The sequence below is a fragment of the Mycteria americana genome, chromosome 1, assembly GCF_035582795.1.
Source record: "Mycteria americana isolate JAX WOST 10 ecotype Jacksonville Zoo and Gardens chromosome 1, USCA_MyAme_1.0, whole genome shotgun sequence".
Taxonomy (NCBI): Eukaryota; Metazoa; Chordata; class Aves; order Ciconiiformes; family Ciconiidae; genus Mycteria; species Mycteria americana.
In genome coordinates, this window is record NC_134365.1 from 28,237,067 (window position 1) to 28,250,364 (window position 13,298).

General features: G+C 44.1%; 1 protein-coding gene across 15 annotated transcripts in view; it reads right to left on the reverse strand.

Annotated features, from left to right (window-relative positions):
• Positions 1 to 13,298, reverse strand: part of ST7 (suppression of tumorigenicity 7) — a 161,523-nt gene that overhangs the window by 57,895 nt on the left and 90,330 nt on the right. For 9 of the 15 annotated variants that reach the window (XR_012774273.1, XR_012774272.1, XM_075493453.1 and 6 more), the window contains 2 exons: positions 13,131 to 13,213; positions 2,965 to 3,124 (listed from right to left, as the gene is read on the reverse strand). The exons of 1 other annotated variant lie outside the window; for it this stretch is intronic. Coding sequence is in view for 10 of the 14 variants with exons in the window: in XM_075493453.1 (XP_075349568.1) it covers positions 2,965 to 3,124; positions 13,131 to 13,213 (243 nt within the window). In the remaining 4 variants the exon portion in view is untranslated. The remainder of the gene's footprint in view (positions 1 to 2,964; positions 3,125 to 13,130; positions 13,214 to 13,298) is intronic. 5 more of the 15 variants (XM_075493489.1, XM_075493470.1, XM_075493528.1 and 2 more) reach the window with 1 other exon arrangement.

A 13,298-nucleotide genomic window follows, 5' to 3' on the forward strand; every position in this document is an offset into this window, starting at 1 on the left:
TTAAATTTAAGTGGTTATACTTTATCCAAAGTATGCAGTACTTTGGCACTGTAGCAAGGAAAGAGGGAACTGGGGAACAAAAAGGGGAGGTGAAAAGGGGATTTTATTACCACCTCCTGTCCTGGGGGTAGTTTGGCATCTGTCTGGCTAGTTAAACATGATGTGCTCTTTGTTGCTTTTGTCTTGGTATCTGCTGATACTGTGGTCTCAGTACAACAACCGTTCTTCTGACCTTTCTGAAGACAAAGATATCTACTGCAGTATTCTATCACAGTCAAACATCTACATAGGAAAACATGGTGAGCCAAGTGAAAAAGCCACCTTCACCTTGTTGGATAGTGAAAGAAATATCCCAGTGTTGATGCACGGTAAACTGAAAAGATTGCCTTTTCTGTTACATTACAAACTAATAATATAACTATGTCCTTCTTTTGTATAAGCAATTAGGATTTACTGAAGATTAATCTTTCAGCTCCTTGTTCAATGATCAAGTTTTAAGCACCAATATCTTTCTGAAGGCACGAATAACAGGCTGTTCCTACAGACATACCATCCAGAAACACTGTGAGAGCCCCAGCTCATAGACTTGAGTGCCAATGCACTGAAGGCAAACACACTCTTTGACTATTTCTTTATATCAGAAAAGTCAAGATGCTTGGGTGTACCTCACTAGTCAAAATACTGTGCCTTCTGCTTTAAAATGATGGGAGTTATCTCAGAGCTGCTGAAGTGTGACTGAGTGCACTGATGAGCACTCACAGGTGTTTCCAAGCCATCCCATGCTTTCTGCCAGTTCACCCAAATCTAATATCCTGGACCATGCAGTGCTGCTGTTCACAGCCTCTCCTCAGATGGGAATGACAACAGCTGAATTTGCTGTGCTATATGGCGGCTTCCCTAAGCAGAAACACCCAGTAGAGAGCAAGGTTTTTTGAGGTCACCTGTTTTATTTAACTTGTGAGTTCAAAGCTGACTTTTGTTTGCTTGTTTTCATGAACACTGAAGACCAGAAGTAAAATTTGCCAGGTACAGACATAGGCACCTCAGCTGCTAAACAATAATGTTTTCTCCGTAACAGAATTTGGGTTTTTTTTTAATTCACTTTTCCTCACTTGTTAATTCTGGTATATTTTAAAAGCCTGCAGAGAAAATAAATTCAATGAAACCTAATTTATTCTAGGGGCACATCCCTAATGAAAGCGAAATTAATTTCCAATATTAAGATTATGGCCTGTATGCCAAGCTAGGGCTGAAACAGGTAAGCTTCGTTTTACAGATGAGGAACACAAGCTGAGATGCTCCTGCCCTGACTTTCTTTAACAGTGAGTATCTCCAACTCAAGCCAGAAGCAATAGTATTTCATGCATCTTCATCACTCATGGGCTAAGTTTTCAATTCAGCCCCCCCCCCCCCCCCCCCCCCCGGTAGCTGAGTCACCCAAGCAGGGAGACAAGTTCCCCTGGGACTCCTCTTCAGTCCGCAAAGATCAGTGCTTGGGGGGCTGATTCATTTTAGGCAGACTGGCCTGTCTCTCAGAGGAACCATCCCCAGGCAACCAGGCACCCGACTCAAAGTGCCTCAGCAGAATCCCAAACCCTGTGATGTGAACGAAGTGACCTGCAGGGATAGTCCTCCTGCAGCAGAGCTGTAACAGGACTCAAGCTGCCTCAGTTCAAAACTGACATCCTCCCCTCCATCACATAAGAGCTGATCTCTTCTGATTTAACCTTGTCTTTTTCACCAGAGCAAGTGAACTTGTATTCATTATAGTATAAACACATAACAAAAATCACAACTCATACATTTATACCACTCATGTAAGGCTCTCAAAACACCTCCTCAATGATATGTTCATCCAGAATAACCACATGCACTAGAAAAGAAGCCCCAGAGTGTCAAGGTCAACTCCAAAGGCTTGAATGGCTTAGAGTCAGACACCTTCAGCCCGATTTGCAGCACCAATTCCTTGCACTGAAGCTCATAGGGGCTGTGAATGCCTGGAAGCTCGCCAAAATCGAGCCCCAAATGCCTGAAATCAGGTCCCCTAAACTGGAGGCCTCTTTTTAAAACCTGACTGTGTTATGACTTGCCCAAAGCCACAAATCAAATCGGTAGCAGTCAGGAACAGAACAAGCCCTTAAGCTATTAAAAGCCACTGTGCTTCCACTTACTAAAGTGAAATCCAAATGTTGTTTACATACTACTTACATTACCTAAAAAATAAAGCAATGCAAAAGCAGATGCACATTCCTGACATCACTTTCTGATTGTTTTTTTCTTTTTTAACAACATTGTTATTATTCAAAAGAATTTAAATAAAAATACCGCCTGCCTTCAGAAACGGTATCGCAGAAAGAGCATGTGCAATTTAGCAGGGCTTTCAGAACAAGGGGGCAATAGATGCATTGGCAACGCAGCCTGAGCAGTAAGCACTGCATGAATTTGGAAAGATATAATTAGCCAGAGCAATTAATGAAGCAGCTCTGCCTTTTATTTGACAACAAAACAAGTTTAAAGGAAGCCTTATCTGGTCTTACAGCTCAGCATGAGATGATATTTGCACTGCGGGCCTACGACAGGCTGCCCGAGGCGCGCCTAGCTTCCGCTGCCACGGCAGGCCTGGCCGCAAGTCGAGCGCGGCACCCTCGGGTGAGGTAAAGGCGGGGTGTTTCTGGGCGGGAGGGCTGACCGCCCGCAGCGGCCGTGCCAGGCAGCTGAGGCTCAGCCGCCACCCAGCAGCTTCGTCCTGCGGCCGCGGCTCACCAACCGCCGGGCCGGCCGCCGGTAGCAACAGCCCGTTACGTCCCTCCTCGGGCATACAAAGGCCATTTTCCCCCGCGCTGGGCGACCCAGGGCACGGGAACCTTAAGAAGCAAAGCTTCGGCTTTACACCGCCCCGACGGCCGAGGGAGGGAGAGGCGGCAGCTCCCGCCGGCGGAGGGGTGACCGCCCGCCGCCCCTCACCTGAGACGCTCTGGCGGCTGGAGTCCGCGTCCCCGTTGGCGGCGCTGGCGGTGCTGGGCGCGCTGTTGTCCACCCCGCCCAGCAGAGGGCGCAAGTGGCTCACCGAGACCTGCTCGATGAAGGACGTCCCGTACTTGCGGAAGTACCACCACTCGAAGATCTGCAAGACACAGGCAGCGCGCGCCGCGTCAGCGCCCGCCCGGCCCGGCCCGGCCCGGCCCCGCCCCGCCCCGCCCCGCCCCGCCCCGCGCGGCCGCCAAGCGCTGCCGCCGTCTCCTCCGCCCGCGCTCCCGCCCCTCAGCAGCGCCGCCACCGCCGAGGGGCCGAGGCGCCGGCGGGCAGAGCCCGGCCTCCCCGCGGGTCCGCGCCCCCTCCCCTCCTCTCCCCTCGTCTCCTCAGGGAGGCACCTGCCAGCGCCTTCCCGGCCCGAGGAGCACCGAGCCCGTCAGCCGCAGCGGCCGGTCGGCCTCCCGGTGGCATATTGACAGTTTAAATTTGATCCGAGTTCGTGCCGAATCCGGCCAATCGCTTTAAAAACCTGCTTTGTAAAGGTTTTTAAGTTTTTTAAAGGTTTTTGTAAAGGAGGTGAAAAATCTCAATCTCGTCAGCAAAAAAACTCGTTTATTTGTTTTAACCCAAAGAAGCTTATGTCAAATTATTTCTTTTAAAGGCATTTAAAATTGTTAGGAGCATTCCTTTCAGTTGACTTCTGGAAAAAACCAGGAGCTCAGCTCCATCCTGTCTGACATGGGCCACGTAAATGGGGTGCTGCAGTCAGGAGTATACTCTCGCCTCATCCTTCCCCAGCTCCCTCCGCAGTCGACGGAAAGTGAGGAAAGGCAGGTTTGCTTGTTTTCCCAGTAATGCTTGCAAAGGCATTCACTGAGTTTAATTTAAAAAATGTTAAAAATACCAAACAAACTCCAGGAAGCTGAATGCTATTCCTTTTAGGATTTTTTTCCCCCAACTGAACTATGTTTTGTTTTATTTGGCTGACTTGGGCTGATTCTGAATTAATTTTATTTTCAGGCTTTTGGTTCAGCTAGCAAATCAGAAAACATCATTATGTAGAGCTCCACTTGGAAAATCATTCTGCAGCCTAAAATAACCCCCTATAATTGAAATTACATACATAAATATATATTTGTGGTATTTTCACCGAGAAATTACATTCTTGGGTAAGAATACACGTATTTCAGGAAACCACATAAACCTGGAAATGAAGACTATTTCATATAAATAGGGAAAAGGTTTTGACTGTAAAAATTGTAAAGGCACACACACTTATAATGAGTATGTAAAATGAGTGTATTTTGCAGTTGCACTTGAATCATCACCCAAACATCTATATACCAACTGAAACAAAAGCAAATCAAAGGGGTTTTGAAAAATTTGGCAGTACTTTGTAATATTGATTGCACTAGAAATTGTGAATGAACAATTGTCCTAGGTTCGGCTGGGATAGAGTTAATTTTGTTCCTCGTAGCTGGTATAGTGCTGTGTTTTGGATTTAGTATGAGAATAATGTAATAACACACTGATGTTTTAGTTGTTGCTAAGTAGTCCTTATACTAAATCAAGGGCTTTTCAACTTCCCATGCTCTGCCAGGTGCACAAGAAGCTGGGAGGGGGCACAGCCAGGACAGCTGACCCAAACTGGCCAAAGGGCTATTCCATACCATAGGACGTCATGCTCAGTATACAAACTGGGGGAGTTGGCCGGGGAGCAGCGATCGCTCGGGGACTGGCTGGGCATCGGTCCGTGGGTGGTGAGCAATTGCATTGCAAAGATAAACCTCTTTGCCCTTTCTCTATTACTTGGGTGTCTCCATCTTTTATGCCAGTGCTGAAAGCTTTTACAAAATCTCTACAAAAAAACCAAAAGGTTATTGATTAATTCCTACAGCTAGGCACAACCAGCAACAAGTGAAAGGACTTGCGTTCACATATTTGACACCATCAGCATCCTGTCAAACAGGTCCTGGTGGGCCAGCCAGGAGACAGGAGGCTCTGGAAGGCCTCTTAAGAGTCTACCTGCTGCAGAGGTTCAGGCTGGGCTCCATACTCTCCCTCCCACAATATTTTTTCATTTTTAAGTTCTCTTGAGCTCTTTATATAATTGAACTGACTTCTGTCTCCATGGGATTGTCTGTAGACAAGAGATACTTTTTTTTTCCCCCCTTTAAACCATTCCATACGGGAAAAACAGAAGATACACCTTCTGGCACAGTAAGAAAATGTTCATTTCCAAAGGATACTCCAATGCATTCTGCACTGGGGCTTCCCCTAAATTCAGCTGTGTTGTGAAAGCATCTAGAGCATTCATACAGAGGAAGCTGACCCTAGCTGCACTGGAACAGAATGGGAATGTAGCTGGTGGCCACTTGAGACAAGTTCATAGAAGAGTGCGTGGCAGCCCTGGAGATCACTCGGTCCCCAAAACAATCTAATGGCTCTTCTAGGAGACATCAACAAGGAAGAATGGAGCAGTCTGATGAGGAAAAGACAGAAGGGCTATGTGAAGACATAAGGGTCACAAGCACTTGTGAAGATAAACAGATGGTCACAGAGAAACCAGAATAATAAACACACCCGGATCTTTGTGAACTTTACGTCCCAGGAAAATCATCAAAAACCCACACAACCTGGACCGTTCCTCCTCACATAGGCTCCACAGTGCGTTCATCACTGTACTCGTTCCATCAGCACACGCTTGCAGCAGCACCCAGGTGGGAATCCTGGGAGCCAGGGACAGAATGCTGAGGAAGTATCAGTGAACACTTGTTCCACACTGATACACTTCCCCTGGCATGCACCACTGCCTCCAAATGCTGGAGACAGTGGACAGGGAGCTGGCACAGGTGAGCCAGCTTTAGTTTTAGCTGTTCTCATGCTCTTAGGCACACAACACTTTCTAAAGGGTTTAGAATTTAAATCTTATGATCTAAGAGAGCATCATAACCTAAGCAGGCAGCGTGTGGCTGACCATGAGAGAAAGGCTGTGCTGTAAGATGCAGTCACAGATCTGCTGGGAGCATCTGTTTCTGTTTTATCTTTGGAAACTTTGAAGCTTGAACAAATCAAGGCACACAAGCACAGTTGTACCTGCCCAAGGCCTCAGAGTGAGTGTTACGAATCAAAGATTATAGTCTTGTACTGAGGCAAGGGACACTTCGTAAGAGTATCACTGTAACCTAAGTCAGGGACTGAAGTACAGCTGCCAGACTGGCCACTCAAAACTCTTGGCAGTTATAGACTGTGTCTAACAAGCTTCGTACTTTCTTTAAGAGAAGAAAAAAATAGATTTTTCAAAAAATCTATGTGCTAATGAATTCCTGCTCATTATTTCAATCATAATCAGCTTTTAGAGAAAAAGTCAGTAAAATCCAGAGAGGGAGAGTAAGCAGCACAAGAGCATGCTTCAGCCCACTTGCCCTGCACAAATGTATACCAGCTGGAAAACTGTCACACTGAATTTCAATGAAACTGAGGGTACAAGCAGAAAGAACATATATATATGTGGTCACTACTACAGTTCAGTTGAGTGACAGGAACTTGCTGTAAGCCTGCCTCCCTAGACTTACAAATACATTAATTACTTTTAAAAATGGCATTAAAACTCGTAAATTGTTTAAGGCAGCTTTGAAAAATATTTGCAATGTTGAGTGAATCCAGTGCCAGGAAACATCAGCCAGATCTCAATGCATACAGTCTCTTAGAAATTAAAGCCATAAATCATCATCATAATAAGCCTTTGCTTGGAGTGATTTGTTCAGGGTGTGTGAGAAGGTAATCTGTAAGCTGGTACTGAAGTCAAAACAATAAATTCTCTTCACAGAATTTTTGCACCTTTCTCAGACAGTGTCAGCTGTTTTGGAACCTGGTTTCTATAAATCAAATTTGATTTCTAACTGCACCAGCCACTTTGAAAGCAATGTGAAGTCAACAAGCTTTTGACAGGTCAGCAGATCAGAGATCATCTGGCAGAATAATAGCTGACTATAAGGATTAATTACACATTCAAAGACATCTGGATCAGAGAGGAAATTAAGGCAAAAGATCATTTCTGCACCACTTCTGAAAGAAAAGACCACCTCATTTCTGTCATATACATACAGTGGGAGGGGAACTCATCTTCACAGACCTTGTCCCCTTCACAGCAGTGGCAAACTGCTCTGGGTTCTTTCTAGTTGGTGCCTGTATTTTCAAATTGGAACAGGGTCAAACATCTCCCTCAAGGATCCAAAGATCCCTCAAGGGATCTTTGAAACCATTATGTTCACAAAGGCCAACTTAAAACCCTGTTCTGAACAATTCCAGCTTTGTGTGTTTAGAAATCCAAATCTAGAATTTTTATTTTTTAATCTGGTATGGGTAATACTTAATGTAAGAGCATTTGATTTTGGAAAACCCTTATTGATGATTTCTAGAAAGGCATGGCTATGAAAAAACAACTTGTAGGTGACAAATATATTTGGGTTCAGTAAGAGCTGGTTAATCACTCATAAGTCTTCTTAATGCATTTCAGATACTTGCTTTGGACTATTTTTGCTTTTGCTTCTCTGTGCAGGTACTTCTCTTTCCCTGTGCAATGAAAACATGACAGTCATCCTCTTTCTTATCTCTGCTCTCACATACAGACAATCCCAGATCATTTTATTTCTCTGTGTAGCAACAAATCTATTCTGCATCACTTGGGTATCTGATCTTCCCGTCTGGTTTTTCAGAACAGATAGTCCATCATAAATGCATCAATTCACAAGGGATGATTTTGATGGTGGTTCTCACTGGACCAAGTAGTGATGTCTATCAGTGATTTCAATTATGCTTTCCTGTTTATCGTATCCAAGACAGGCATCCTCTCTTACAGCAAACACTCTCCGCAGTCCTCTCCTCTCCTAGCGTATGTGTATGGAGTCTTCAACAGAAGCAGTAAAGGATTTTCTTTGCCGGCAACTTCCACAGCTCAGAGTTCTCATTCAGCCTTGTAATGAGGCTTCCAGGTCTCAGAGGAGTAAGATTTGGAGTACTCTTCTAATATAAGGAGTGGTAACAACCAATCCAATGGATTTAAATTAAACTTACTCTCCTGAGGAACAGGATAACAATAGCAGAACTTGATTCAATGGTTAAGCCTATCTGATAAATAAAACAGGACCACAGCACAGGCTTGGCTGGCTCAGTCATCCACGCTGTTTGTTTGCTAGCATGCTGCCTGGCCTGTGGCAACTCTCCCAGGCAATGACTGGACATGTTCTAGGGATATCACAGCCCAGGGACTGTTTCCAGTAGACAGTGTGGAAAAGATCATCCTGTTTTGGGAGGATGTGACTGTACGATGCCACTTGCCTTCAGACAAAGCAAGCCCCTGGTCTGTTTTATTTAGCTGTTAGCGACTCAGATCCTCCAGTCCTGCCCAGCTTGGTTCTAGGAAACAGTACGCCTCTGACCATGCTCTCAGTGTATCAGTCTTGAAGGCTATGCAGCCCCATTCCTTCTGGTTAAAATACCCCCGTTTAGCATCCTCGGCTAAACAGTTTAGATTCTGCTCCTAGTTACCAAAACCCCACTTGTCTTATCTCAAGGAGTCAGCATGAGAAGATACATGCAGTGCTAACAAGCAGCTTATTCAAAAGAAAATAGCTATTTACTTACACTTCATCTAACTCTGGAAATACAGAAATGGGAAAGAAATTAGTACATTGCCTGGACTAAGTATAGTACTTCTTTCAACACTGGGTAGGCCCCAGCTACTTATGACACCTTTCTCTTGTCTGTGGACTGGGTTATAGCCTGCCTTCCTCCAGACCCTTCCTCTCTCATCTGCTCCTTGGCAAGTGTTTCCAGTTTCTTAGGAACTCCCTACAAGGATTCTGCCCTCCCTGACCTATCAGCCTCTGCTGAGCGGAGCAGAAACTTTGAACATTACCACGTTATCACTTTCAGCCACCAAAGATTGTCCCTGCACAATAGTCAGACTTTCCTGGAGTCTGTGGCAACAACCAGAACACAGTCACCTTTCTGCCCCTCCGCAGCAGACTACCCAAAGGTAACGAAACAAGCAGAAGAACAATTAATATCTACAGAAAATACGTCCCTTCTGCGTTATTCAGGTCCTCTCTCAGACTTCCTGTACTGGCATCATTGGCTACAAAAGGCTGGGAGTCTCACATACTGTACTTTGGTAGTAGCAGACAGCCCACCTGCTCAATGCTAGCCAGTGTGTAGCCTCAGCTCTCATGCTCCACCCCTGCAGACTGGCTTTCTAATTCTTCTATCTGAAAGACCTGGTATTTGTTCATTGCAGAATGTTTCTCATTGTGTAGCAGAAAACTCTTACTGTCCCAAGCTCTGAAGTAGAATAACAAGGCATTCTTGGTGGAGATTCAAGACTGGGGTTCACTTCTGCCTGTGCGTTGTTAGAACTGAGACTCCATCAGTTCGCAGTGCAAATGCCACCCGCATTTGCTAAACAGCTTTCACTCTGGTGATAACTGTATGTTAAATGCGTGGCCTTATTTAGAAATCTCAGTAGTATTTACATAGTTCCAGTTCACAGCATTTACTGGACGTCAGTTGTGCTTCATGACAGCTTTATTACCCTACCTGTGGAAAACCTTAGCCTCTTAGACACCGAATACAATACAGCTCATTGTATTCTGTGAGACAGAACCCTGGTTTTTACTGGATTAAAAGTAACTGTGGTGGAACCAAGTTTCCAATACAATATTTCTAATGCAGCTTGGGACTTAATGTGGCTCCTATTTTTTGATGCCTAAAATAGTGCAGGGATGAGTTGAATACAAATTGTTCATTTTAAACTATGTGCTGTAGTCAAGTAATTATTAAGGAGAATGCTTGAGATAGAAAAGTCTTTTCTGTACAGTTCTGAGCTACCCAGGAAAGAAAAAAGGTCTGAAATCCTTGCTTCATTTAAGTCACATTGGCTACAGCAAGGCCAGAATTTTACCTAAAGAATGAAAACAAAGTAAGAGACAAAATGAGACGGGAGAGTAGTGTTTTGCAAAGGAGTCAGGTAGCATGCAATTGCCTAAAGCTGAACTCCACAGAGTCATTGTTTCATGACCCAAACATGAAATAGGAAAAGCATTCACTTTCCCATCCATTACCACACTTCTGAAATGATGGAATTTTCCATCATTTCATACATAACCTACAGTGCTGTGATTTCTCCTTCTGATTACGAATTGCAGCCAACTGATAATGGAAAGAAATCTGCCAGACCATATGGTGGAAAATTCCAAGGAATATTAGTACATCTAGTCTGAAAAATACCCCAGCAATGTAGATTTGACAAGAGAATGTTTATTTTATAAGAGAGTTTCACTTAATACCATTGGCAGGATTAAGAATCCTTTAGAACTGCAGATGCTGTGTAGCGTGACAGATAAGTGGGTGGTAATGCAGGCAATTCAGCATGTTACAGGGCCGTTGGTAACCAGCAAGATTATTAAATAATAATTAATCTGAAGCATAACTGGGCTAGTGATTGGCTAGCACTACCTCACTAGAACTTACTCAGCTGTCTTTCCTGATGCATGGTCTGTTCAACTTGCAGTTTCTTCTTTCCATGACCATGTCTGCTGAGTCCGTTTTCCACCATCCAATTTACAGACCACATGTTCCTCTCAGTACAGACACCGGTCCTTACAATCTAGGAGTCTTGGCTGTTACCTGCCTGGCCTATATATCTTTTGCACATTTAGGATGGTGGCGTATGAACAGCAGACAACAACCGATAGCAGTAGTGAAGGTCCACAAAAAAGGCTTTCAATCTTCTTTCAGCCTGTGTCTACATCTCCATCACCTCACTGTTCCTTAAACTTGTTCATAATGGACTTTCTCATACAGCATTTAGTGAATTCCTTCGGTTAAGGCTCACTCAGTCTAATGTCTTCTTGGAAGGCTTCTATCGGTGCCCTTTTCCCGCTTCTTCATATCACAATCTTGAATACTCCTTGCCACTTCCTTCTTGTACCTTCCATCAACGTACAGTACTTAGAAATGTCTTGCTCACAAGTCTCCTACTGAGCTCATTCCTCAGAAGTTGCCTTCATGACTACAGTACAAAACGTACTTACATTTGCAATCATGCTATACACAGAATTTAGTTACAGAAAATTTAGTCTTTCTTTAGGGTTTTTGTTCCTGTTTTGATTCTGTAAGGTATTTCCATAGGGCCCAAACTTCTTGCCACCTCCTCCCGCTGTCTTCACTCTCCAGCAACAAATATGGAATTGTGCCTGGGGAACCCACGTTATTTCTCTCATTTCTTCTCATCTTGGCGGTGGGGCCTGGCCTTTTGAAGGTTTCTTCTTTCCGAGTGAGAGTACTGAATGTAACATTCAGTTTTTTCCTCCCATGCATTTGAGTGAGAGTTGTGCTGAACTGAATCCAAGTCTGAATCCAAGGTCTGGCTCCTGTTCATATTCTGAAAGATCTGCTGATGTCTCTGGAGCTCCGTCCTGTGCTTTGGGGCTCAATCCATACAAGGATGATGAGTGCCCAAGGTGCAGACATTAAGTAATTGCCTTCTGCTACAAGGAAACCCCAGAGCAAGGCACAGCAGCAGTGCACCTGATGCTTTATACCTGAAATCATCTAAGTGATGAGAGTCTAGCAGGCATTCAGGAGTCAAGGATGCCATTTCTTTGTCTACATCAGCTACAGGCAATGTGGAAGTAAGAGGTGCGGATTTCCCACACCAAACTGATACAGTTTAGTTAGGATCCTAGTTGCTTTCAGGTTTCCCTGAGGTCAGTAGATCTGAGGTGATGTGAACCAGCCCCTAGCCATGTCTGTCTCTTTCCACTTGCCACTATGGTAACTACACTCCTAAAATTGGTCTCATTGGTCTCCCAATTACATGCCTAGTTTGGTATGGTGAGGGAGGGTCTGCAGCTTGTATCCAGCAGATTTCAAAAGCACACAACTTGTTTTTAGGCAAAGGACCCAAGACTGATTGAACAAACAAGACTAAAACAAAGACTTCCCCTGAGGAGGGGAAGTGGAGAGGGAGGTGCTGATCTCTTCTCCCTGGTATCCAGTGATAGGACACATGGGAATGGTTCAAAGCTGCGCCAGGTGGGGTTTAGACTGGACATTAGGAAGCATTTCTTTACTGAGAGGGTGGTCAGACACTGGAACAGGCTTCCTAGAGAGGTGGTCGATGCCCCAAGCCTGTCAGTGTTTAAGAGGCATTTGGACAATGCCCTTAATAACATGCTTTAACTTGGTCAGCCCTGAATTGGTCAGGCAGTTGGACTAGGTGATCGCTGTAGGTCCCTTCCAACTGAAATACTTCTATTCTATTCTATTCTATTCTATTCTATTCTATTCTATTCTATTCTATTCTATATTTGTGTAAGCAGAAAGCAGTGAGGAAAGAGAACATCCCAGTATAAGCATAATACCCTAAGCAGACCATGCAGATTCTTAGATTTTTTTACCTCCATTTGTTTCTATGAAGACATTGAATAAAATCCAGAGCAAACACTCTGCTTTGGACTCCTGCACTGTGATGGTATTATGATTCACTCCACTGCATCAATTTGCACAATGAAGCCCTCAGGGATTTCATACGGGAGGAGGGGTTTTAAAATGGTTTAAAAATACTCTTCAGACCTTTAAGCGAATAGGCAGATAGGTATTGAGAAAGATTTTTAAAGTGAAGATCTGAAATAATTGTCCCTTGGAATCTTGGCACCAGAACTGGGTTCATTGCTAATACTGTGCTCACTGCTTCTCTAATAAGTCCTGCCATAACTTTCTAAAAGGACCATGCTAAGATGAGGCTGGTACCTCTCCTCCTCTTCTTTTTGCCAGCCTGTTTATTTCTGTAGTACTTGTTGATGGAAACACTTAACATGCAAACACTTGGTATGAATTACTATAGGGTTGTTAGTGGGGCACATTGTCTTTCAAGACCTTTTTTCTTCAAAGACACATAGCACTGAAACATTTTCTCTCTCCCCCCCCCCTCACAGAAAAAGAAGTACAAATAAAGAAATACAAATTTTATGTACTCCAGAAATGTAAGTTTAAGGGAAAAAAAAAAGACATCTATTAATCTGGATAAAGCCTGAAATCCCATTCTGGATAACGAAACCAATTTGTAAAGTGAAATTAATATATCTAGTACTTACCAAAATAAGTCCCGAGATTAATGAGGAAGTGCCTGTCAGGGCAACATAGAACTTGGGGGTTAATGTGTTCAAAAACATACTCACTGAAAAAGAAAAGAGAGAAAACCATGAGTACAAGAGCAGGACATGTTCTCCACGTGTCCCCTCCTCCTCCCAACTGCTTTCAAC